The 27,928-nt window shown below is 36.3% G+C and overlaps 1 protein-coding gene across 4 annotated transcripts in view; it reads right to left on the minus strand.

Moving 5' to 3' along the window:
• Positions 1-27,928, minus strand: part of Lrba (LPS responsive beige-like anchor protein) — a 752,085-nt gene that overhangs the window by 115,859 nt on the left and 608,298 nt on the right. For all 4 annotated transcript variants that reach the window (XM_004638688.2, XM_023723655.1, XM_023723657.1 and 1 more), the window contains one exon: positions 15,453-15,605. In XM_004638688.2, coding sequence (XP_004638745.1) covers positions 15,453-15,605 — 153 coding nt within the window. The remainder of the gene's footprint in view (positions 1-15,452; positions 15,606-27,928) is intronic.

Here is a 27,928-nt window from a genome sequence, read left to right on the forward strand (position 1 = left end):
GAGTTGCTTAAATGCAGGAGAATAACATGAGTGCACTGCCCTTTGAAGATAAATTTATCAGCATGTACTAAATGTACAAAAAGAGGCACAGATAAGCGAAGGAAGCTATTGCCATAGTACACATACCAGATAAGAAAGGCTAATATGGGAAAATGAGCCAGAAGGGTCAAGAAAAGGCATTTTAATGACTTCAATCAATTACATGCTGATTCTATCTATGACAGTACAGTACTTATAAAATGAAACAAGATTTTTTTAAAAAAAAAACTATGGTGCTACTATCATTTATCCTGTTACTTATGGTAATAGCTTACCCTCATATATTTTGAAAGTCATATTAAAATATTTTCTCACCTATTAACATTGGATCTATCTTCCACAAAACTACAGTGCTTTTCCTCTTTTTGTAATATTTGCTTTTGTTCAATTGTTAGTATCATATTTCACGTAGTGATCTAAGCTGAGAACCTCCAGATCTGCTTTGGTTGCTTTCCCTAAGCCACCGTGACCCGGACAAGTATCCGGAACCCCGGGTATCTTCTGTTGCCGCTTTTGCAAGGTGGGCATCATCTCCACTCCCATTCACTCAGCCTGGTCACTGGCTTTTCTATATCCATTCTTTTCTTACTCCACTCTGCAATTCACCCTGATGTTTTCCTAGTAAACAAATTAATGTCACTTCAGCTTTCCCAAGCCTTCTGGTGCTTTCTAGCTGCCTGTAAGATGAAACATGAAGTCCTTCTTTCCCAACAAATCTGTACTATAATCAGAGAAAATCCCCGCATCTTACTTCATAATTTTCTAGATTAGAAGCTCACTCAGTTCACATGACATCTGTCAAATGTCAGTGACTGGGAAAGGTTACAGAGTGCACATTTTAAATTGTTTTCTCTTTCGTAAATGCACATCTTCACCTCAACATCTTTTGCCTGTAGACTGCGTTTATGGTTAACTTGACAGGGCAAAGGGGTGCTCAGATGAGTGGTAAGATGCTATTTTTAGGAGTCGCGGTGAGTGTGAATCAGAACTGGATGAAGATCCACCTCACCAGGGGGAGCAGGAACCTGCCCACCTGCTAGAGGCCAAAGCAGAATGAAAAGGTGGAGGAGGGGTGAATTCTCTCCATCCACTATCTCCATTGAGATAGTCTTCTCCTGCCCTTAGACGTTAGAGACCCCCACATCTTGGCATTCAGAGTCTCGCACTCACCCCAGTGGACCTCTGCTTCCAGGGCTTTGGACTTGGACTAAATTACTTCACTGGCATTCCTGGATCTACAGCTTGATGACAGACTATTACGGAGCTTTAGTTTTAATAAATGCATGGATCAACCTATGTAATAAATCTCTTCACATGCACACATACACATGTATGCACAGCTTCAGTGAGGAACCCTAATATTAAACATTTTCCTAATATATACCACACAATTTTACTACTTTCCAAATATAATGTGCTGTTTACTTAAATTATTAAAAATAATAGTTACTCAGTAAAGATAACTTGAGAAACAACAACAGAGAAGAAAAATAAAAACCAACCAAGCATTAGGATTTTGATAAAGTAGGGCTATAGCTCAGTGGTGAAGTACTTGCCAAGTACGTGCGGGTTCTGGCCTCTACTAGCAAAGAAAGAAAAAGGTATAGGTGTATATCTTTGAGATATTGTTATCATGCTTAGATGGCACATAAATACATAATTTTATACCTGTATTTTTAATACCATAAATTGTTACTTTCTCTAATTTATAATAGGCATCATCTCACTTGTAGAACTATTTGTTATTTATTAAGACACTAAGGTTTAAATACACCTAGGCATTTACACTGAGCTACCTCCCCAGGCCTTCTTTATTTTTTGTTCTGAGGCAGGGTCTTGCTAAGTTGCTACACTGCCGAGGTTGGGCTTGAACTTATGATCCTATTGCCTCAGCTTCCTCGAGAACTTGTATTATAGACAGGTACCATTACACCCAGCTATTTATTTAAAACATGTGCAGTAATATAATTTCATTATGGGCAAGATAGAATAGAGTTTAACAACACAGACATCTTGCATTAAAATCCAGCTCAAAAATAATTAGCTCTGTGACCGTGGCAACTTAGGTCACTCTGTGCCTCAGCTGTCTTATCTAGAGAGTCAGGGCACAGGAGTGCTGTGGGGCTAAGTAAGTTCCTCCATAACCTGCCCGACAATCGTGTCCGGGGCACAGTAAGTGCTCAACATTTTTTTAAAAGCCTCAATGTGCAAAATCTCATTAAACCAACCAAAATGTGAGCACAGAGTATCTACGGAAAAATGCATTATGAAATGAATGTTACAAAAACATTACAAAAAAATTCAGATATATTTTATCATGTTCTCCAGTGCAGAGAAGAGAAAAAATCAGGTGAGAAGAGGAAACTATCAGAAGATGCAAGTTTGTGATAAGTTCTGTTTGTTTTTTTTTTTAAGACAGAGTCTGTCTGTGTAGTTCAACCTGACCTTGAGCTCACTTTGCAGCCCAGGCTAGTCTCCAAATCACAACGATCCTCTTGCCTCAAGCCTCCCAAGCACATAGACTGCAGGCATGCACCACCACACCTAGCTGTTTGTGAGATTTTCTTCACAAGAATTTTTTGATGGAGTTAAAGCATGTGCTGTGGTGAAAGGAGCGGCCCTAGATAAGCATGAAGTCTCTCGCGAGGAGATGATCTCAAGTGCACTGTGTGGTAAGTAACACTGACCTAAGAGAAACGCAATAAAAAATGTTCTCAGGAAAATTCAGTTGAATCCCCAGAAGAAAATAAGTGAGTTTGATGAGCCTATAAAAAAGAAAAGTAGATGCTACTGCTCGAACATGAGTCCTTTCTTTTACTCTCCATGCTTCCCCGAAGCGCAGAGCGATTCTGCTTTTATTACAAGATAACTATTTACTGGTGATGGTGCAAAAATGGTTTATATGAAAAATTCTTTTGCACTTTTGAATAATTAAAAATATATTTTCAGAGTAATAGAGAAAAATACTGATTCCAAGGCATCTCACTATTTAATAAGTTCATTTTTATAACATGCCTTACAACTGCTATTTGTATATTTTCTATATCAATCATCTACTTAATCAGAAACTTTATTTAATAAATTACTAAAAGTATTTAGTGTTTTTTTACTAAACTAATTAAAGTGTTTTAGTATATGTCCTGCTGAAGTGAGCACTACTAAAATGTTTTATTGAAGTACTCTGCCCATCATTCATGGCCTGCTGGGTGTCTCTTTCAACGTGAATCTCACTATGGGATATTCCCCCTCACAGCAGACTCACACTCAGGTGTGACACAGGGACCCAAAAGGCTAACTTCTCTGCAGTGACCTTGGCAGCAACTGCTAATCATTCCTGGCAGACACTATCAAGTGAGTGGAGCCTTTACTCTGGTCCTAAACCATTGTGGTTCTTTTCTTAATTCTTAAAAGTCTCATCTAATTTTCATTTTTTTCACAAAAATCACCAGAGTAGTCCATATAGCCAGAAAAAATAAAAGAGAGCCACAAATTTCCATACCTCATAGAGGAGCCAGATAAGAATAAAGATCACAAGGCTATTGGAAATGTGTGGAAATGCGCAGCTAAAGGAGCAAGCAGGAGGAGCAGCTAAGGCGAGCTGGTGCGCATGACGGAGGGAGAGGGTCAGGACGTGGGGCAAGGGGTACTCCAAGCCCTCCCACACGAAGCCTGAGAAGTTAGCCAGGTAGAAAGGGGGTTGGTGGCAGAGAGAAAGGAAAGGAATAAAGCTGGGGAAGTAAGCAAGTTGACTGTAGAAGACCCAGAATAACATGTTACTAAAGTAACTACTAAATCTTTAAAGCAGGGTTTGTGAAAGCCTCCAGTTTAGGAGGAACCTAATTTATGTGTTTTTTTTTTTTTTTTTGTATTTTAGGGAAGGGTCTACTGGGTTTCAGGGGGTCTCATTACTTGATTGGACTTGTAGTGATCCACCTGTTTACAGCCTCCCAAGAGCTGGGATTACAGGTGTACGCCACCATGCCCAGTCTCAGTTGCTGTTTCAGCATGCCACAAGGGCGGGGCCAGCTTGGCAGGCCTGGGGATTGAACCCCCAGCCCCTGTGCCTACTTGCAGGTGCTTTAATCTGCGGAGCTATTTGGCCGGCCCTTATAAGTGTCTTGATACAGCTTAAAAGAAATTATTTTACATGGTTTCCTCTGATACTAGTTCAATGTTCTCAATATAATCCAGAAACCTAAACAAATGATTTGTTATTGAGATACTCATTAAATTTCTTCAAGAAATATGGATCACAAATTATGTCATTTTATTGTAAATGGGATTTAATCAGAATCCATTACATATCATAATTTGGGATCCAGCATAACTGAGTAACAGATATAATGAAAATAAAGATGAAGGATTGGGATATAGCCCAGTGGTACTCTGTATGCTTAGGATACATAAGGCTCTGAGTTCAATCCCCAACATGAGAGAGAAGAAAGAGGAGAGGGAAGAGCTGATAACCTCTTTTTTTTTTCCCCCTGTACCAGGGATTGAACTCAGGACCCTGCACTTGCCAGGCAAGCACTTATTCTACTGAGCTATCTCCCCAGCCACCAGAAGAGAAAGAAGAGAGACAGAAAGACAGTCAAGGGCAGGGGCAGAGAGAAGGGGCAATCACAAGACTACTTCAAAGAATGTTTTAGGAAAGACTGGTAATTAAGTGGGTGCTGTGGGTTGAGTTATGTTCCCTCTACTATACCTCCATATGTTACAGTGCGCACCTCCGGGACCTCAGAATGTCATCTTACTTAGAGAGAGGTAAAACGATGTCATAATATATAAAATGATATAGTCATAATCCAGGTAAAATGATATCCTCATCTAACATGCCTGGTGTCCTTATAAAATGTGATAAAGACACACACACACACACACACACACACACACACACACACGGAGAATACCAGAGCGGAAGCCGTCACAAGGCCCTCAGAAGCAGATCCATCCTGTCATCTGACGGCCAGCCTCCATAACTAAGAGACAATACATTTCTGTTACTTAAGCTACCCACTTGGCAGTAGTTTATTATGGAAACCCCAGGAAACTAACGGAACTAGGGCTGCAGGGATACTAACTTCTAACAATTCCCATGTCAGCTAAAAGCAACAACCTCAAATGGATCTTGTACCAGAGGGTAAAATTTCTCCAAAAAGAAACTGGCTCTTCTTTGTTGTTGGCTCAACTAACAAAATTAACAGAGAACATATTACACAAAAATACTGCAGCAGTGTAAATATATGAAATAGGTAACTGAACTGTAGGTATAAAAGAAAATATTGCTATTATTGGCAGATACACACTGACATATGTGAGGGGAAAGACAATAAAATATGTAATTTATCTTTAAAGAATTTAGTAAAAAATAGTACATATACTATGCATGTGTACATGCACACATATAAGGAGAGACAAAGGTGAGGAGATGGGAGGGAGAAAAATCACCTAATAATAAAATAAAAACTGGGGAGAGGCATTAACAATAATCAGTGTTAAGAACCTGAGCGTTCCATGTATTATTTTTATATTTGCAAGCTTTTGCAAAGTTCAGATTATTTCAGGCTGGCCATGGTGGTGCACTCCCGCACTCCCAGCACTCGCACGGCTGAGCAGGGGAATCGCTTGACACTCACTGCCAGTTTCCAAGCAACCAACCTGAGCTACAGCGCAAGGTCCTGGAGCAAAGAAACAAAACACAAGCAAAAGTAAAAGCATCTCTAATAGAATACACAGAAAAGACCATGCCTTAGAAAGAAGGCCTCAGGTTAATACTGGGCAGGGAGTGTTCTTAGCAGGACAGAGACACATGATCCCAAATCAACCAATAAAATGAGAGAACAAAAGAAAGAGAGGGAGAAAATAAAAGAAATTCAGGGGCTGATCCCCGCTGCAGAATTTCTAAATGCCTCAGAAAATTCTGAAATGTAAATTTCCACATAAAATAAAAATCATTTCATTTAATTGAACTTATTATTTAATGTTATAGAAATACTTTAATACAAAATAAATTCACCATTGCTTAAAAAGATAAAAATCAGGCTATCAACCACATATAGAAGGTATCCTAACACTTATTTAGAATGACTGTTAATAGAGATAAAATTACATATTTTTTCACATTTATGCAACAGTTTTTCAAGTTCTTATTTTTCTCAATAAGTATTTTGATGTACACTCCAAAGTTTCATCATTTTCTAATAATTCTAAAATGCAGTGGAAGGAATCAGGCATAAAATAATTAAATTAGGCTGAAAAAGCACGGGCAATTCTCTCTTCTTTTTTGTGGGGGTTATAGTGAAGGTCACTCTCTGCTTACCACACTCAAGGAAATTTGCCAAGTATATACAAAATTCTTTGCTGGAAAAAAATCTGTTGAATATACAGCAGTTACTGGCATATCAAGCAGACATAAATACCACAGTGAGCAGTCATTGCTTGGGTACTCCTGTGTGGAGCTGCACAAAAGCATGCAGGGCAGAAGGAAACACACAGAGACGATGCTGCTTTTCAGATACACTGCAGCTGCAGGTGACAAGGTCCAGAGCCAGGACAAAGGCAGGGAGGATTTCAGGCGAATCCCTCCACCTTGCCCCCAAGAGCACCTCTAAAAGCAACCAGGGCAAAAAGCAAGGCAAGAGCTCCTCTGTGAACTGAACTTCAGCCTCACATCGGGAACTGCTGGCCTCACTCTCCTTCCAACCTTGTCACTAGGCCCTGGCAGAAACAAGGACTTCCAGCTGCGACTGGCATGCACTCTAGTGATAATTTACATGAAGATTAAGACTGAAAAAGCAAAGGAAGGACTTTGTAGTCCTCTTTCTCGTCACTATAAAACGTATCAACTGGGCATGGCAGCGCATGCCTACAATCCCAGCACTCTGGGAAGCTGAGGTGGGAGAATCATGAGTTTGAGCCCAGCCTGGGAAACTTTATAAGATCTTATCTAAAAGTAAAAAAAAAAAAAAAAAAAAAAAAAAAGGCTAGGTAATATAGCTCAGCACAAAGGGCCCTCAACCTGCAGTACAAGACAAAGTCTTTCCTTTTACCCTTCTTCTGTCCTTCTCTTTCCCCTTCTTTTTTGACATCTACTCTCCAGAAAACTTCATATATGCAATGAGCAAGTGCTACTTGACCACAAATGAGATTTTCTTTCTTTACCTGATATCAGTCCAACAAGGAATCTCAAGAACTCAAAGAAAATGACCAAATCCTAACCATAGTGAATGGAGTAAATTTTTATTATAACATTCTGAGTATGTCTAAGACTAGCAAACCCTGTGAAGACAGACTCACCAGAAGAGGGAGAGTCACCATGGCGATAAGGCGGCACAGAAAGTAAGCATGCAACAGTGTTTCCTTAAGGCACCTCCAGAACAGCAACAGGAATATTCTGACATACGTAGCAAGGTCCTAGCTCTGTCCTGGATGTAGGCTTCAGGCTAAGCTGACACTAAGAACCTCTGGCGCTCACAGCCATTTGTAGCAGTGCTCACTGACAGTCCTGCTACCAGGGACGGTGAAGCAGGGGCATCGCTTGTGCCCGGGAATTTGAGACCATCCTGAGCAACACAGCAAAACCACATTTCCAAAGAAAAAATACTTAATAAAAATACAGTAGACTGGAAAAAGCTGTTTGATGCAAAAGGTGATAAATGAACAAAGAGAAATAAAAGACCCAACACTAAACAATAAAAGGCAGACAAATCTACCATATATGTGAATGGAGTACACATTTAAATCAAATGGCAGAAGATATCACTCAATAAATAATATGACTGAACAATGTGCTATCTACAAAACACACTTTAGATTAAATCTAAAACAGGGTGAAAATAAAAAAATGGGAAAAGTACATGAGGCCAGCAATACCCATAAGTGAACTGAAACAGCCAAACAAATACCAAACATGAACAAATTTGTGAAAATTACTAGAAATAAATAGGGTTAATTTACAACAAATAAAAAAAGTAGTTAATTGACCTGGAAGATGTAACAATTATTAATACATATGTACTGTTGCAGGCTGAAAAACATTCCTTCTCCCCTGGAAGTTACCAAGTCCAAATCTGTGGACTCTGTAAATACTGCCTTATTTGGGAAAGAGGCCTCCGCCATGTGATTATGAATATTAACACAGAAAGATTGTTCTGTGTTTTCAGGAAGGACTCTACATGTAATTACATGTATCCTTGTAAAACAGAAGTAAAGAGAGATGGAGGGAGGTACAGAGAGAGACAGACAGACAAAGAGAGACAGAATTATAGAGTGAAGAGGAGAGGGCAGTAGAGTGGAAGGCAACGGAAGATACACTTTGGAGGGAATGTGATACTGAATTCAGACATCCGGCCTCTGGAACAATGACAAGTATATTTCTATTGTTTTAAAGCATCAAATGTCTATAAGCAATGTACTACAGTACCAAAGATGAACTAATACATGTATATTAGTTACTATATATAATATATATATATATATATATATATATATATAAACAGAGCCCAAAAATAAAAACTGACAGAATTGACAATTGGAGACTTCAATATCCTATTAGTGAAAATGGATAGAATTAGATAGAAATTGGCAAAGATACAGGCTTGAACACAATAAATCAACTTGATCAACTGATATTTATGAAATGCCCAACAGCAGCAGAATACTCATTCTTCTCAAAAGCACAAAGCATTTCTGCTGTTACCATTTGGTTCATCATGGTTTGATGCAGCAACCTAACTATCCTGGCATCATACACTAGAAAGTCCTTCCTTTCCCCACACGTCTGCACAACCAGCTCTACTGTACTGAGGGCTTCTTTCTATGTTGTGGACTGTCTCTAGGTCCTCTGTTCACTTCCCTTAGGCCAGTCCTCCTAAGTTGCCAATCATATCAGCTTTATAATAACTTGTTTTCTGGTAAAGCAAGCCCCTCTGAAACCTGTTCTTACTCAGAGGGAAACTGGGCTATATTGGCCCTTTGTTTCAAACATAAGTTTGTCATGTTCCAGCAAAAGAAATCAAACCTGTTGTTATTTAGATTGGTTTTCATGCTGAGCTTACTCATCTGCCCATATTCCCTCGGAATTTAGACCCGAGCACTGCACAGGTTTGGGTGGGGGAGAGCGCTGCACGGAAGGATTACTATTTCCAACTGCGCCACCATGGCTGTTTACATTGTTGACTGTATCATTATCAGGGTGAAAACAGAAAGGCAACTAGAAAAGAACAATATGAAAAAGAAGCATATTAGCTTCTGGCATTTAAATTCTATACAGTAAAGAAAAACAAAAAAAAAAACTCCCCAACTATATAATAGGAAAAAATGTTGCCTGCAAGAAAAAGGGATTTATTTATTTATTTAGGTATATTCTGTGTCTTGTAACAGGGTCTGAATACACAGCTTGGATTCATAGTGATCCTCCTGTTTTTAGCCTCCCCAGCACAGAAAGGTTTTTTTTTTTTTTTTTTTTTTTTTTTTTTTATGTATTCAGTGCAGGGTCTACAGGGTCTCGCTACACAAATTGGACTCATAGTGATCCTCATGTTTTTAGCCTCTCAAGTGCTGGGATTAAAGGCCAACTACCACAACCAGTGTCAATTCCTGTCTCAGCACGCCCCAGGGGCGGGACCGGCATGGCATGTGGTGCCAGGATCGAACCTCGGTTCCTGCGCTCTGCCTAAGCAGGTGCTTTAGTCCACTGAGCTATCTGGCTGTCCAGAAAAAGGTTTCAAATGTCATTTCCTGACATGTTTTCATCAGAAATATGCAATTCCATAAATGCAACTTAGTTATTATCACTTCAGACTTCTACATTTCCATTCAAAGGAAAAAGTTATAGATTACTGACCTAATTTACTCAGAAATAAATGGTCTATGAAGACAACTATATTTAAATTTTAGCAACTGACAGGGAAAAGTCAGATTGTTAAAAAATAAAACCTAAAATTATTTGCCATCAGACAACACTATGAAAAGATAACATCTCTTTTAATTTGTCCAAATATCATCTGATGATAATAGGAAGCGAAATATTCGTTTTATTTTTCTATACCTTCTTAATTAAGCAATTGTGTCACCACTGGAAATAATAAAGAACACAAAATCTACACAAGACACACAAAACCAAATGGGATTCAAACTGGTAATGGACAGTTCATCAGCAGAGTGCTTTCTCAGGCCCACACATTCACCTCTGGGTTCTGAGAAGCTCTTCATTTCAACAAGTTATCAAAAGGAAGGCAACACCGAGGAGAAGACGCTATCATCTGTCTTATCCACTGAGTCGAACACTGCTGTTCCACGTAGGTACTCAGCAAATATACATTCAGTGAACAAATTACTGTGATTATAGTTTGAATAAAGTATAGATCATTTGGCTAAAACAAAATGCTCCACTTTGCCAACTGTGAGAAGCAGTCCTATTATTACTGTTCAGAGTGTGGTCTTCTTTGCCTCTTGTTCAACTAAAACTTCAGGGTTATGAGAAGCAATATAGTACACAGACATTATATCATAAAAGATACATGCTGAGCACTCTCACCTCATGCAATGTTTTATTATTTTAAAGTATGAAAGTCTGTTTCTCATTTATATTTATAAAGCAATATTTGGAATAAAAATGCCCTCCCTGGCCCAGTTCAGGTAACACAGACCAATCTCAGGGCTATAATTAATAATGTCTTGCTTTAACCTGATTCCAATTGCTATGAGCAAAGAAAACACACCTTATTTGCCTTAAAAAAAACTGCTCACACTTTGTTACGTTTGCCTTCTAAAAAGTGTAAGACACATCTTCTCTCCACATGTCCATCACTTAGCCAATGTAGCAATTCTACATTTGGATCACCGTCACTTGAAAAAAGCTTTGAGGATGGAAATGGTTTGTTCACACACTCTTCTGATCCAACTAGAAAATGCAATAGTTCTGGGCCCAACACAAAATCATGCCTCTAAAAGTACCCTATCCTTTAAATTGATATTTGGCAACCAAATACTTTAAAAAGGCATGCTAAGTATCTTAAATTAAGTATGTCAGTTAATTAATTCTGAGCTCCCCTTCTACCAACAGAGTACTGTACAATCTGTTATTATTCACCGTCCCATAGATCATCTGTTCTTATTGCTGGTTTGTCCCAGGAAGAGAGACAGCTGCAATACTATATCCCTGTTCAACCTGAGGACCATCTGACTTTAATTGTAACACACAGCTTGATGTGGCTTTGGCTATGAGAAGCCAAAGTATCGTCTGTAATAATCTGGAAAAGCAGAAACCTGCCAACAGAGGGCTGGAAACAGGGACTTGTGCTGTCTGGCTGCCTGACGGGCTGCAGGAAATATGATTAATGAGTAAGGTATAATGATATCAGGAACCCGATTAGCACCACAAAAAGGTCACAGATCAAAGTAGTATGCATTTCATGAGCTACAATCATTGCATAAAATCTGCGGACTTGAAGAGGAAAAGCAAGCAGAGGAGGGGGATAAAACCCTTATGTGATAACATGCTAACAGATACATAAAATACCTCACTAACCATTTAGTCACTGATAGAAAGCTAACAGGAAATTATAAAATGCATCAGTGTGGACTGTATTGTAGAAAGCTTTGTTCATCATAAGTATATGATAAATAGTTTTGGATGGCTGAATTATAAAATCCTTTCATAAAGACATGTATGTGAAACTAAGCATATTTCCTAATTATGAGTTACAATAAGATATATATAGCCAAATCTAAACTATATTTGTACCCGATTTGCAGTGAATTTTTATGCAATTCTGTCTGAGAATGTGAGCTAATTGTAAGCTTAAAGCATAAAGGCACCTAGAAAATTTACTGGAGTAGGAATCACTGGGAAAATGAATAAGTAAAATCTAACAATGGGTTATAATAAATCCACAGTTAAAACTATTACATATTATTTTGTATATTATTTCCAGGTCCTATCTGAGTTTAGAGTATGGGCAACCAAAAACCCAAATCTGACCAGAAATCATTTTTTATAAACTGCAATCTTCTTTTCCTTGGTGTACTTAGAACACCCATCAAAAAAAGACCTGGCTCTTTTGTGGAGAAAACTGGGGCAAAGATAAAGCTATTGTTAGTAGAGTGATTAAAGTTAATAAAATTTCCTTAATTGTCAAGCTCTGATTGAAAAAATGGAAATATAACTTACTCAAATGTTTGATTTCCTTTAATATGAAATAAAACTAACAAATCTCTTGGTGTAATTCTAGTAATACTAATTGTGGCAATGATTCATGAAGAGCTTGTTCCATTGAGACTTAAAATTTTTACTTATATTTTTGAGATGTTCTGGGGATTGACCCTAAAGCCTCATGCATGCTAGTTAGCATTCTACCACTAAGCTGTATCCCTAGTCTGACACTTACATTTAAGAAAAAAATGCTTCAGTAATAACCATCATATAATTTCATTTTTTCTTATAAATATATTCTAAAGAATAGAGATCTTCTATTTCATATTGTACATAAGTATAATTTTATATGTAATATTCAATTCAAACTTTTTAATGTGCTGGGGATGAAACTCAGGACTTCAGGCATGCTAAGCTAACACCTTACCACAGAACTACACTTACAGCCTCCTCCATCAATTGATACGAGAGAATGAGTCATATGATACCATTAAAGAATGAAGAGAAGACACAAAGTATTTTAAAAATATTTGCAAAGTCTACATTGGGTAGAAGACTTTTATAAAGATATATAAATGCTTACTGCAATTCAATAAAAAAGTCAAATTTAAAAATAAGTAAGGAGATTTTTATAGTTCACTACATAACATATATGAGTAGCAGGTCTATAAACAAAAAGGCCATATTTAAATGGCAATGGACTATCCATCTCTGACAAAACTAAACAAAAAGGGGATATTAATGAAGAACTCTTTTGTATCTGTATATACAAAATAGTTAGGATATATATACAGCTATTTTCTCTTAATTCAATGAGAAGAAAGATTTGTACTAATAGTGTTTAGACAGGATATCATGTCTGCATTTTGTACTATGAATAACCACTATGAAGACAATAATATGCAATGTATTAATTATTGAAACTGTCCTACTAATCAGTGTTGAAACTGTCTCATTGCTATTTGTTTCTCAATAAAATTAATTTAAAAAATACCAATATTATTCATTAGAGTTGTGTAAATTAACTGACCAATAAGAATGGCTAAAATAACTAAATTAAGAATATCAAGTCTTTCTAACATACAGAAAAATGGAAACTTCACACGTTGTTGGGAGAACAGAAAGGCATGTATAGTGAACATATTCTTAATACATAACTCAAGAATTCTACCTCTAGTAATCTAGCCAATAGAAATGAAGAAAGATGTTTATGCTAAGACTTATACGCAAACATTCATTATTACTAAAAGCAATATACAAATTGTAGTATATCTATTCAACAAAATACTGTGAAAAAAATACTAATAAATTAAATACTGCTATATCTAGTAACAATATGGATGAATCTCAAAAAACATCATGCTAACTCCAAGAAGCCAGAAAGAAAAGGCCACATGTGGTAGGATGTCATTACTACAAATCTGCTTGAAAAGCAAAACTATAGAGAGTCCCTGGCTGCCCAGGGCTAGGGCTAGGGACAGAAGCTGCTTGTAAGCAACTAGGAAAGCATTTGGAACTGGATTATAGTGATAGCTGCACAACTCTATGAATCTGTTAAAACATGCTGAATTCTATACCTTTAAAAAAAGCTTAGGACCAGCCAAGTAGCTCGGCACATTAAAGCACCTGCAAGCAGGTCCAGGGGCCAGGGGTTCAATCCTCGGGCCTGCCATGCCAGCCCACCCCCAGGGTGTGCTGAGACAGCAACTGAGACTGGGTGTGGTGGTGCGCACCTGTAATCCCAGCACTTGGGAGGCTGTGAACGGGAGAATCACTATGAGTCTGATCTAGTAGTGAGACCCTGAACACCCTGTAGATTCTTCCCTAAAAAGTACAAAAATACAAAATAAAATAAATAAAAGTAAAATAAAAAAGCTTAATTTTACGGTTAAGCATACCTCAGTAAGTCTATTTTAAAAGGATAATCACTAAAAGAAAAAAATATACAGTTTAAATGTATCTTTTTTTCACTTCTGCATGCCCCTGGGGAAGACCATATAACCATGGACAACTATCTTGTTTTTTTTATGACAACTATCTTGTAAAAGTTTGACACCTCCTTCAGTAGCTTTCAAAGCTCAGCTTTGTCTTGAGTTCTCATTTTACTCACAGCAACATAGTGAGTGTCTTCAAAAATGCTTAGAACAAACATGTGTGTGTGTGTGTGTACATACACATACGCAATATATATATATATATATATATATATATATATATAATGATACAATATTAGATATCGGAGCACCTCACTTATCAGAGAACATGCATATTTCACACATAAAAATTACAATTTCTACTAATTAGGCCAACCTTACAAATGAGGCAACCATGCTTCAGAAAGGTTAAAATATCTAAATACCCATAATCAACAATGGGCTAGGTTCCTGCTGAGAAGTCTAGCCTACATCCAAGGCCTACATCCTTTCCACTCCCTTACATTGTTTCCAGTAGGTATAAAATATGAAATTTCTGAAACAGTGAGATGAATTTAAGATCTGAAAGGTAAAATTAGAATGTTATAGTATGACAGTATAGTACGAAAGTTAAGGGATGTCACCAAGAAAACCAAAGTGCTGTGATTTCCCTTGTTTAATTAAAAATTAAACACAATGAAATTGGAATTTTATATGATAGAGGGACAACTTTTAAACAGAGAATATAGCTCCCTCATTCCTTTTATGAAATTTCAGAAGAAAAAAAGAGAAAAGTTATCCTACTTTCTCAGAAAATACAACAGAGCCCAAACAGCAGATATTAATGATGATACATTAAAGATGAAACTAAGGAAGTGCTTGTAAATTAAAAAGCCATATGCTTTTAATTTTTTGTATTCTAAATATGATGTGAAGATTCTTTTCAAAAGAAAGACACAGGATACAATTTGATGATATTTTGGTTATCAAAATATGAGAGGACCTTCTTCTAATCTAGACTACAAAATTATGTCCCTTTCTTGCCAACACAAACTCATATTTGAAAAGGCAAATAGTTCCAGTTTCATGTATATCTTCCCCTCGAAATTTTGAATTGTATATGAAAGTAACCTAAATTTTGCATCAAAGAATAAAATAAGCCATTATATCTTTCAATTTAATAAAATCTTATAAAGTTTGTATGGCAGTTAGTGAAGTGTGTCATTTTGAACTATTCCTATCAAGTATAGCTTTATAAAGAGAATCAAGGGTTAGTGACTAAACACCAATAGATGAAAGATAAACTGAGGACAAGTTCATGACAGAGTGGCTGATTAGTATCTTACCAATCTGTTTATGCGAACAAATTCTTCAGAGGTTTTGGCCCAAGGAGGAAGTTCAACATCAGACACTACTGTCCCATCATCCATCACTCCAAGATTATAATTATTGAAGTTGACAAACATCTCAGGAAGATAATAAAATTCAGGAATCAGCTCCTATATAAAAATACAAGACAATATTATACTATAAGATATAGAACACTAACTAGATACCCATTAGTGGGCCTAATTACTACTCCAATGCAGAATAACAAAGTCAGTATGGGGAATTTTTTTCATGTCATAGCCCTATCAACGTATTTATACTAAGGTAAACAGATTCTATCTAACAAAAGTTAAATAACATGTAATGCTTTACATATAAATATAGGCTTTCCTTCAAGACATGTTTCATATCATCAAAACTATTAAATACCAATATTTGAGTAATCATTGAGATTTGACAAGATATACAAAGACCATGTGTACCAAAAGCCTAAAATAGATTTTAAAATATACTTTCATCACATTTCAAAACTTGTTTTAGTTTTAAGATACTAATTCTGATAGATCAAACTTTATAGTTTAAAAAATGATGTGCATAAGAAACATTAAGTTAAATATGATTCTAATAATGACTCTTTAGTAGGACATTTAATAAGCAGAAAAATGCAGCCCATTAGGCTTTTGTGTGCAACAAGCCCCATATATAACTAACTCAGAGGCCTGCAGATCAGACTTGAAATCCAGTCTTGACATGGGTCACTGACTCAGTGGTCTTTCAGATACCCCCTCAGGGCCAGCTATGGCAGGCCTGGCTTCCAAACAGTTGAGTAAAATAGGGAGGTCATCAGATTTTGGACAAGGTCAGTACGAACTTGCCAGAGCAGAGAAAAAAGATCCAGCAGGAATTAAGCCATTATCACTTCCATCACCCACGTGAAATGTTGCTTGTCTTTGAATTGTACATCTTTTGTTTACAATCATAATAATTAACCAAGCAGATTAGAAATGAGCTTGTCCTCCAAATCACCACCTGATCATTATTTTAAAAAAAATTAAAGGAAGAACTTTGTTGAAAGCTTAACCACACATGAAATTAGAGAGCGTTCTCATAAAAGTTACCCTATAAATATATTACCAAGAATTCACTAACTTTAAAGCCTATGTCCTTAATCAGCAAATAACATGGGTTCTACTTAAGCAGAAAAGAGCTAAATGTTTAAAATAAGCTTTAAATACATATTCCAAGTGATTTTAAAAAAGAAAAAACCCTACATAATAAACCTTTGGTTCCCTCATGATAAGAAAACCACAGTTTTCCTGAAAATAAAAACAGTGCATATAATGTATGTAATTATCATAATATAAAAATAATTTGTACAAAATATGGTACAGTTATTCACATCAGTAAGAAGATGATACTTTATAACTTTGTACTACTAATTTGCTAAAGCCTATATTCAATAAGTGCCAAGAATGAGGAATTTTTAAATTAATTTTACTGAGAAACAAACAGCAATGAGACAGTTTCAAAACTGATTAGTAGGACAGTTTCAATAATTAATACATTGCATACTGTTGTCTTTGTAGTAGTTATTCATAGTACAAGATGTACATGTGATATCCTGCTCAAAAACTTTTAGTACAAATCTTTCTTCTCATTGAATTAAGAGAAAGTAGCTGTATATCTATCCTATTTTGTATATATAGATAAAAAATGGCCCTTCATTTATATCTCCTTTTTTGTTTAGTTTTGTCAGAGATGGGTATTCCATTGGCATCTAAATACTAGAGGTGCTTGAATTGAGCAAAACAATCCAAAACAGTCCAGAAGTCCACAACAGTAGTATGTTATCTGTAGGACTGGCAATGTCAGAAGTTGTTGACTTGAGCCTTTTACAGTTCAGCATATTAATATGGCTTTACTTTATATACCTCGTTTTTATACTTTTCTGCTGGATGGTTAAGACTAAGATACAGTAAGACCTATATAACAAGAAATGTAACTTTTGTATCTGGTTAGATCAGTCAAATCCTCTCAGGATTTACCCTGAAACCCTGTACCACAGTTTGCAGATCCTTTGTCAGTGTCAGCCATGTGGATGAGTCACGGCCATTACCTAACCAATTTGCTCTCTGTGAAAGCCTGAGAGCATGTTTTCTCTCCATGTGACTCTCCTTAGGCACACTCTACATCATCGGTCACTTTCCTCTGTGGCCCCATAACCTCCTTGATCAAAAAATCTGGGACACCACTGAGTTACAGGATGTTACAGTACAGGTTCTCCTATGTCCTGAGCCCTCACTGACCTTTTGGCTGTCCTTGCAGCCCTTCTTTTTCTCTAATTTTTGGTCTGCAAACTTAAGTTGTTAACCCTCCAGAAGAGAAGTTTAATGATATTATTACCCTACAAAATAGGCAGTTGAGCTTAACCTCACTATCTGTCTGCATATCAAACATCTCTACATAGCATGCAACAGGTATTTTCCATCAAGTACCGATATGTTAAACTTTAAATCCCTACAGTATGTGAAGAAAAAAAAAAAAAAAAAGAAAGAAAGAAAAATATTTTTTAAAAATAGGAATAAACTATTACATATTTTTATACAGAAATTTAGAAATCTAACCATATACACCATTGTAGCAGGACAGTCCTATGACATTTTTTTTTTAAGAATGAAGAATTTTAAGAAAATATTGTATATTCACTCAACCCCACTCGTGCTATTAAAGTGGAATGTTACTATGCAGCACTTGTTTCACAATAAAAAGGGAGTAACATGCTTTCTGTGTTTACCCAAAATCAAAAGCAGTATTTGTTTTAATTAAATATTCTTTTAATTTGAATAATGCCTGTCTACTTCAGCTCCCATCATGAATGGCAAATGTGGTCTTTGCCTGTCACATCTTCATGCTTCTCAGTAAGAACTGTCTTGTATAGAAAACAATAACTGTAATGGCTCCTTAATATTTCACAACAATGAGCTGGTACTTTCTTCTGAGTTTTAAAATCTGAAAGATCTGTGATTTCTACTGTGTATCAGAGGTATGCAATACATACTAAAAACACATCCTCGAAGGTGCTCCTGTCTGAAACCTTTTCTGCTTTCTAGAAATTAATGGTCATAAAATTAAGCCTTCATTCTTTGTAATGTATAGCACCAAAATATAAAGACTTTATATATTTTTCTATCTTTTACATCTGTCATTTCATTCAGATTACTCAACAAATTAACAAAACTATATTCAAAACAGAAAGGTTTTCTATTGGTTCTTTTGTAAGTTGTAAACTTGATTAACAGAGAAATATATTAAACATATAAACAACTTATAAATTTAAATTATGTTACTCTAACATTGAGCCCTCTCCCTAAATATAAATTTAATTTATCTAAAAATTAAACAGAGCAATAGCACATATAAAATAAAGAAGAAATTTTTTATAAACGATATGAAGAAAGTAATTTAAAAGTTTTGTCTTTCCAACCTTTACAAACTTTTATATAATTTCTAGCATGCTTGGAGGGAAGCAACAACTTGTTATTTTCCTTAATATTTCACACCAAACTGAATGACAGGACCTTGTGTCTTGCTCTCTTCATTTATTTATTTATCTTCCCTCCCATGCCCTCCCCTTTCAATTTTGAGAGCAGACAAGCATTTTCTTCTTCATGAACACTTGCAAGAGTACAGAGAAGAGGTCCTCGAGAGGCCTCGTCCTTCCCTGTCTTCTGTAAAAGTGTAAGCAACCAGAAGAGAGTTGTCTGAGATGTCCAAGAGAAGAGGTTTCAAAAGTCAACATTTTTATTTTATCTTATTTCTACTTTCATTTTATGTGCTGAGAACTGAGCTTAGGGGTTCACAGCTGTCAACCACAAGCTCTACCTGAACCACACTCCCAACCTCCAAAAGTATTTGAAAGAGAACACTAAAAATGAGAAATATGACTTTCCCCAAGATTAGGGAGGTAAATTTCTTGAAATCTGTATTAGCTTTCTTCAGCCTGGACCGTGAAGGAAAGAGAGGGATGGGAGGTTGGGCTGGGGCCCAGGGAGTCGGGAGCAGAGAGCAGGGTCCCTGCCTGCCGCGCTGTGTGGAGGACAGTTACTGTAGCCCTGTGGAAATGGAGTTCGGTAAGTGGTGATTATGAGCTGGATTTCAGCTCCTGTGCATTCCCCCAAACAGGCGTCCTTTCACAAAGAACAGTCTGCCTACTGGACGTGGTTGCTCTGCCCAGGCTTGGCGCCTATGGAAACTAAGCAAATATTTCCTAATCCCACGCTGGTATATCAGTAGACCTGCCTGCCTCTAAAAGACTGCATTTTAGACAATGAGGTTATAACTAATGAGTAGCCCAGTCTAAAGATGTGAGGGCCAATTTCCTAGATACTACATATAAGTTTGGATCCTCATTCAAGCTCTGAGAAAAGAGAACTTTGCCCTTCCAAACTAATGACAGCCAATGAATTTTCTACCAGTCTGATACGAATTAAGAGTCAAATTCAAACTGGAATGCTTCATGTACTCTTGGGTGGACGGATATAGCTTTATGTGATTTCAATAAAGATAAAAAGTTACCAGTATATTACCTGATACTATCTTTTTTAGGAAATGAAATGGCAGGAAGAATTCAATATGGAGAGAAATACAAAAAGAATGTAAACATTACCTCTGCTATAGATTAGATTTTGTAAGACAAACTTTCAAACATTTTTTTTTTTTTTTGAGAAACAAGGGATTGAACTCAGGCCCTTGCACTTACCAGGCAAGCGCTTATTCTACTGAGCAATCTCCCTGACCCTCAAACTTTTTAACTTTTTATGTAAGTATTAGGTAGTTATACAGGTGATGTAGGCAGGGGAGAAGACGGGGTGGCTCTGGATTGGCACAGAGAGACTGAGAGTCTGGGTGCCACTGTCCTACCCTGGTCAGAACCGGGTTTCCAGTGTATGCTGGAGATTTAGGGCTTTGGAAAGAGGGTTGCTGGCTCCTATGTGGGGTTGGCTTTCCCCCTGGCTGTTTCCCTGCAAGGACAGTTTTAGTCTTTCCTTTAGGTGTTGGGATTTGAACTTTATTTTCTTCCTGAGTCCACTGTGTGCAGCACTGTGCACGAAGCATGCAGCAATCTGAGCAGGGCACAATGAGATAGAGGGTGGGACATGGAGCCTGGGAGATGCCGAATGTATGGTCTTCACCCACGGGACATACTAAAGGTCTAATAAAACTTCTGCTATGGAACCATCATGGAGGACTACATCATTTCAATTCTGAATCTGAATCACTTCCTTCATTGATTTATTATTGTATTTTTTAAATTATTATTGTATTTTAAATGTATTAATTAAAAATAAAGGTCAATAACACATCCTTTCACAAAACAATTTGATTCTTAACTCTTTGCAAAGAACTACGTTAGGATTTCAGGTACAAAAATACAAAGTGTTTCTCCAGTACAGAACAGCACATCTAAGTAAGTAAGAATGGAAAGGTACATTTATCAAAAGAAAACAAGTTGTAGAAACAAACAGCCCACAGAGCTCAAAAGAGAGAAAAGTGGGGGAAGGCATATAATGCACACTACTTTCCCAACACCGAGCTCATTAACCTGCCTTAGAATGGTTTGTGGTCTGCATTACGCTCTGAATGGAGGCCCATAAGACTGAAAGCTTGATGCATGTTTATCATCTATCCTTCAAGTCCAGCCATGGCACGGGACACATAGTATGGTCTAAGAAAAACTCACTGAGTAAAAGATTAAGGGATGGTAAGTAGAAGAGAGCAAGGGTAAGATGGACTTGGCAAACGAACTCTACACATCATTTGAGGAACAGAGTGACATGCCTGCAACATTTACTTTTAATGATCAATGAAGAAAAAATTTACATGTTTTAGAGAGTACTTTAGTCACAAGATAGGAAAAAAAAATAAGACTAATAGGTAGGATCAAAGTGTGAAATGCCTCAAATGGACCGCTTCAAACCCTCAGCCTTTGTCCCATAAGAAACAAAAATTCTATGATGAAACTTTAAAAACATGAATATTAATTTAAAATAGTACAAATATTTCCAAGTTTAGCATGAAGAGCTATTATCATCAATAAGTATTATTACACTAGTATGAGACACAGCACATGTACCTAAAGCATTTTAAGCTCATTATAAGGAGACATGCATAAGTATATCAGTTTATGGGAGCTGAATCCTCTCTTAATATGGAATAAACATGCTAAACTCAACAAGATACACAAGTATGTAAGAAAAGACACACACACAGAGCTAAAATTTTACTTGGATGACAATGACATTCCAATTATGCAGAATTCCATTCTAACATTAACAGCATCTAAGAACCACACCTTGATGTAACACCAAATATTTCAGTTCAAAATGATCTCCTTTGACAGATGATATTTAGTAGTAGAGTCAAAGATTATGACTGTCTAATACTTTTAATGCACATTTACAAAGTATGTTTTATATTCATCAGAACAGAACATCCAGTTCTGGATAGAAAATACATGCTCAGCAATTCTTTAAAATATCAGTGGAAAATGGTTAAGTAAATAACATTGACAAAAGACAGATATATTTAAAATTCGTATTTTCCCTCTGCTTGGTGACAATTTTAATTTCTATCAGATAACTAGGCATATGAGTCTCAGAGGCAGGTGACACAGTCAAAATACAGTGTGCCATCTCCAAAAATAAAAATCTTAAAGGTTCAACCAGAGGTTACCCCACAGTTCAAGATAAGCCCATTGCTTTGATCACAAATCCCAAGGCTTTCATGGCATAATGACAAGGATTGGTTGTGACCACACATATGCTTTAGTTTTCTTCATTAATGTACGATCCCCACAGATATGAATGGCTTTGCTACAAAGCTGTGTGAGTCTCCTCCTGGGAGACACCAATTCTATTTACTGAACTAAAACCTTGACTGTATAAGGGAAAACATGCCAAATTGTAATCTATCACCCTAAAAATACATGATAATCAGAGACAAAATAAAGATGCTGCTCCAGATAAAAGTTAAACATATACTCTTACTAAAATACGAAATCCTCAGGTATGATTACAATACCTGGGTCATTATTTTAAGGTGTACTGTTTAGGGGATATTGATGGTAAGATGATGTGAAGGCTGAATTCTGGCTTTCTACCACTGGAAAAATTAATGTATTTTACAAAAAACAAAAAAACAGACAAACTTTCTAATTAACAATGAAAACTGGATGAACAAGGTGTTATCAAAAAACATATATGTACTCAAATAACTTTCAAGTTTTAATTCTATTAGCTCAAAAACAAAAGGTTTTTAAAAAGTTACTAGAGTCAGTTACAATAAATTTATTTAAAATAATTCTTCTAAATGAAGAACATGGGCCAGCCAAATAGCTCAGCAGATTAAAGCATCTGCAAGAAGGTACAGGCCTGAGGGTTCAATCCCCCGGGTGCGCTGAGACGGAAATTAAGACTGGGCATGGTGGTGTGCGCCTGTAATCCCAGCTCTTGGAAGGCTGTAAACAGGTGGATCACTATGAGCCCTAGTAGTGAGACCCTAAATACCCTGTAGACCCTTCCCTAAAATACAAATAAATAAATAAATAAATAATAAAAAATAAATGAAGAACATATCTGCAAGTTTTCAAATTGATGTTTATACCTATTTTCTCCTTATATCATAGACAAGATGTTCTCTTTACAAACAAGATGCTACTTCTTCCTTCAGTAAAAGAAAAACATAATAATTTCTTAAAGTGGAGAAGAAAAAAATAAGATCTCAACCTTATAACTAGACCCAAATAAGTATATTGTGGCTTTCAGTATTATAAAACTACTGTTTCAAATATATTAAAATAATGAACATTCATAGATTACAAATCAATGGGCAATCCATTTCAATGTAATATGGTGGAAAGAATAATTGGGTTTGAGTCTTGTCTACTAAATTTGCTGTCACGTATCCAGAAATTAATTTAATTTTTGTGACCCTGTATTCACCTCAATTGCCATTTCTAAAACACAAGGCTGTTTTAAAGCTCATGCAAGATTACACAGAATTCTGGGTCCAGATACTATCATCATTAACAAAACCCCTGACCAAAAGCCCCAAATTTCTGATTTACCTTGCCAAATTCTTAAAGCAAAGAGGTCATTCATCACTGAACCATGCCTGTTTATAAAGGCTTTTAACGTGATTATAAGAACAGTTAATAAAATGTAATTGTAAAAATAAATATGTCTACAAATATCTGAGATTAGTAACTCTTATACGTCACTGCCACATTTAAAAAAATTTATTATTTTTTAATAGCAATGACAGTGTGGCCTACCATTTCTCATGATAAATTCCCTCAGTAATTAATAGCTCCTCCTGCTCTCAACACATTTTTCATTTCCTCATTTGTACTGCTAGCTATATTCATTTGGTCTTTTGCTATTCATGGTTCCTAACTTAAATGTAATTGTAATTTGGAAAAAGATAATCAACAATAATGGAAACAAATGATAAATTACAACCTCTATAAGGAAAGGCACAGTGAACAACATGATCTTAAATTCTTTATGGAACAAGTTATAAATAAATGTATTATGCATGTATGTAAATAAAAATAGTTGTACATATGAATATGTGAATATGAGGGGGAATGATCTATTTTAGTGTCTATAAATGTGTTGTTGATCAGTCTATATCCTCTAGCTAAGCAAAAAATATTTTTAAAAAAGACCACTAATCAAAAAGTCACATCTTATAAATAGCTACATATTTATAATTCAAGAAAAATGTATTTTCCAAATGCCTTAACAGTATCTTTCCTAATAGGACTGGATCTTTTTCCTACACAGTAAGTACACAAGAAAAATATTTAATGTTTGTATACAGTAACCTTTATCTACTAATAAAACAATGCTTCACTGAAGAAAAAAAATACTACAAACTTCAATAATAAACAAATAAAAAACAGTTTAAAGTTTGTCATTTAACTTCCTGATGCTAGAAGGAGAAAAAGGTTAAAGAGATAAATAAAAATTGTCAATTATGAACAATGTATAAAAACAAAGTTCAAGACACAGTTCAGTTAGGGTGTGAGTGTTCCACAATGTTACAAGAGAAGTGAGAACTCAAGCTCACTCTTCTATAGGTGTGTGATGGAAAAGACTAATGGAAAAAAAGGGTCTAGCAAAATATATAAAAGAAGGGAAGGGAGGAAAAAAAGAAGGGAGGGGAGAAGAGTACAAGCCAGAAATGTACAAATGACACATGAACAAGATTTTACTTTAACTTCATTATCATTGAGAAAATTCTCAATTAGTAAAGAGTATGCCTAAACTGAGAAAATAAAATCACTACATTGTCAAATTTTAAACTTTCTTAAAAATGTATCAAGAAATATATTTCCAAGAATTCTGTTCCATTAATTGTCACTAAACACTTTCTTATAAATAGGACGAACATTAACGCTATCATCTTCCATGGCATGGATTAACCTAGTAAGACATGTGCTACTAGTGGGAAAATGGAACCTAATTTATCTTCAGACTGCAGGCCCCTGGGATTTCAGAGGTAGCAGAGGGCAAGTCAAAGGTCTCCTGTTTTACAAATCTCACAAGACAAAAATAAAACTATTCAATGATCACTTCCATTCTGTATTATTATTTAACATAATATGTATAGTTAAAACTCATAAGGGTCAATTTTTACAGCTAAATTAATTCATGTGACATTACCGTATGGTTGTGGTCATGTATTTTAAATTTTTCATTTAGTAATCTCTTAGGATTTAACGGCATTCTATTTACTCAATGGGAAGTATGTAATATACTTTACTGCCCTAATAATTTCTTAACAATATAAATTTTATATTTACCACTACCAATGCACAATTAATTATAAAAATAGGTTTTTGAATGGAATATCCAAGACATTCCATGCTATGTCCACAAATAATTATTTTGCAACACTATAAAAGTAAGAATGCTGTCTATATTGTTTAAAATGTAGAAAACTGAATTATTAACAATTCTTGTTGAAGTTATCACTTTTAGCTACTAGCAGAAAACTCCATCCTCAACATAACAGTAGTAGCCCCTTTCCAAGTGGAGCTCAGATCCATGGCTTTACTTTTACTTCTTCTCAAATCAACTCTCCACTGTTTTAGTCTTGTTCACGCCTAGCTCTGTATGCCTACTTGTTCCTTTAGCCAACCAGACCCCCATTCTGGAGGACAACTTTCGTTCCTCCCTAGATTCATAACTAGTCGAGCTTGTTCCTATTCTTTGTACCTGACTCTGCCAGCCTCCTAACATTTCTCTTTAACTCCAGCACCCATCCTCCATCTTTATTTACTACTCTACTACTCACTACTCTCCTCCCATACTACAGCCCAAGGCTGTTTCTTCTAATAGAGGAATTATTCTATTGTACTCCTGGCCCCCAAATCCTAAGTGATTCGCACTGCCTCTTACAGCAGGCCACTGAAGCCTGCCGGCCAAACAGAGCCCGACACTTGTTTTCAGTAAGTAAAATTTTATTGGAACACAGTCACATTCATTTGCTTATATACTTCTCATGGCTGCTTTTGTGATACAATGTAGGGTTTAGTTGTGATAGAGATCCCATGAATTTTAAAACCAAAAATCCTTACTATCCGGAGGTTTATTGAAAACTCTGGCTGACCTGGCCTAAAGAACCCTGGGGAGATGGCTCAGTGGAATAAGCGCTTCCCTGGCAAGTGCAAGGGCCTGAGTTCAATCCCCGGTTCTGCCAAAAAAAAAAGTCCCCTTAAAAAAAAAAGAACTAACCCAAATATTTTTAAACTGTGACTGAAGGTCTTCACATTAGACCTAACTGCCTATTTTCAACACTTTCTATACCTCAAAAGCATAAAACTAATTAACAGACTAATAACCATTCTGCAAGCATTTTCTATAAACTTTTTTCACATTTTTCTTTTTAAAAAATATTTATTTATTTATTTGGTGCAGAGTCTCGCTATACAGCTTGGGCTCATAGTGATCCTCCTGTCTCAGCCTCCCCAGTGCTGGGCTTATAGACACGCACCACCAGGCCCGGGCTGGTGGCTGGCACAGTGCACTAGGGTTCCGGGGCTGGCAGGGCATACTGTATCGGGGATCAAATGTGGGTCCTGCTTGCCAGGCAGGCGCTTAGACCACTGAGCTACATGCCCAGCCCTCACATCATTTTTCTGCTCAGAATACTGTTCATTTCACTAAATCATTAATGTACTAAATAGTTAATAGAATGCCTACTATGTTCCAGGCATGATTCTAAGCAATACAGCTAAACGAATGAGCAGAGCAGGGCCAAATCTATGGTTTCATGGAGCCAATGTTTCAGTGAGATTAAAACATAATAAACCAATCAGTAAGTGTAATACACATAGGTCAGACAGTGAGTGACATGAAGAAAATGTGGATTAGGAAGTAAAAGCGAATGAGGTAAGAATGGAACATTAGGGGAAGACACGGAAGGCCTTACTGAGATAGTGACATTTGAGCAGAACTGAAAGGGCAAAAAGTGAGTCCCCACGAATATCTTCATTTCATGCTTTCAGTGAAATGAAAATTAAAAGCAAAAGCTTTAAGATGATAAAATACCCAGAGTACTTGAAGAATAGGCCTTGACTGGCTAACAACAGAGTAAACAAAAGGGGAAGGAAAAAAGGGCCAAAAAGTAATAGAGCCAGGCATGACTGCACATAACTGAACTCCCAGAACTCTGGGAGGCTGAGGGAGAAGGATCACAAGTTAAAGCCCAGCCTGGGAAACTCAGTGAGAGGTAGCTCTAAATAAATAAATAAATAAATGCAGGAGATATAGCTCAGACTGAAGGCCCTGGGTTCATTTGTCATTATCACAAAAAATAAACAAAAAAGAGGTAACAGGATTTTTGGAGCAGGATTCAGATATACTGAGTCTCAAATTTTAAGACTGCACTTTCTACTCTCAATGGGAAACCATTTACTAACAAGAAAAGACTAGGAGAGGAGTAGATTTCAAAGAATGGAGGTCAAGAATTTGGCTTTGAAAATGGGCAATGGAAATAAACATTTCTCAGATGAACATCAAATGACCAATAAATACATGAAAAAAATGTTCAATATCATTGGTCATGAAAGAAATGCAAATTAAAACACTGACATTCTGTCTTACTCTAAAAAGAATAGCTACCATCAAGAAAGCAAACAGCAAATGCTGGTCAGACTGTGGAGGTTGGAGGATTAGCTATAAATTGTTGAGAGGAAATATAAGCTAGTACAACCACTATGGAAATCAGTATGGAGATTTCTCAAAATATAAAACTAAAAATTTCATTCAATGCAACTATTCACCTTCTGGGTACCTTCCTGAAAGAGTTAAAAACATCATATTACACTGACACATGCATACTCAACCTTATATCAGCACAACTCCTAATAGCTTTAATGTTAGAATGGTCTATATGTTCATCAGTAGATAAAGAAATAAAAAAA

This window comes from Octodon degus, unplaced genomic scaffold (assembly GCF_000260255.1).
Source record: "Octodon degus isolate 3935 unplaced genomic scaffold, OctDeg1.0 scaffold00101, whole genome shotgun sequence".
NCBI classification, from domain to species: domain Eukaryota; kingdom Metazoa; phylum Chordata; class Mammalia; order Rodentia; family Octodontidae; genus Octodon; species Octodon degus.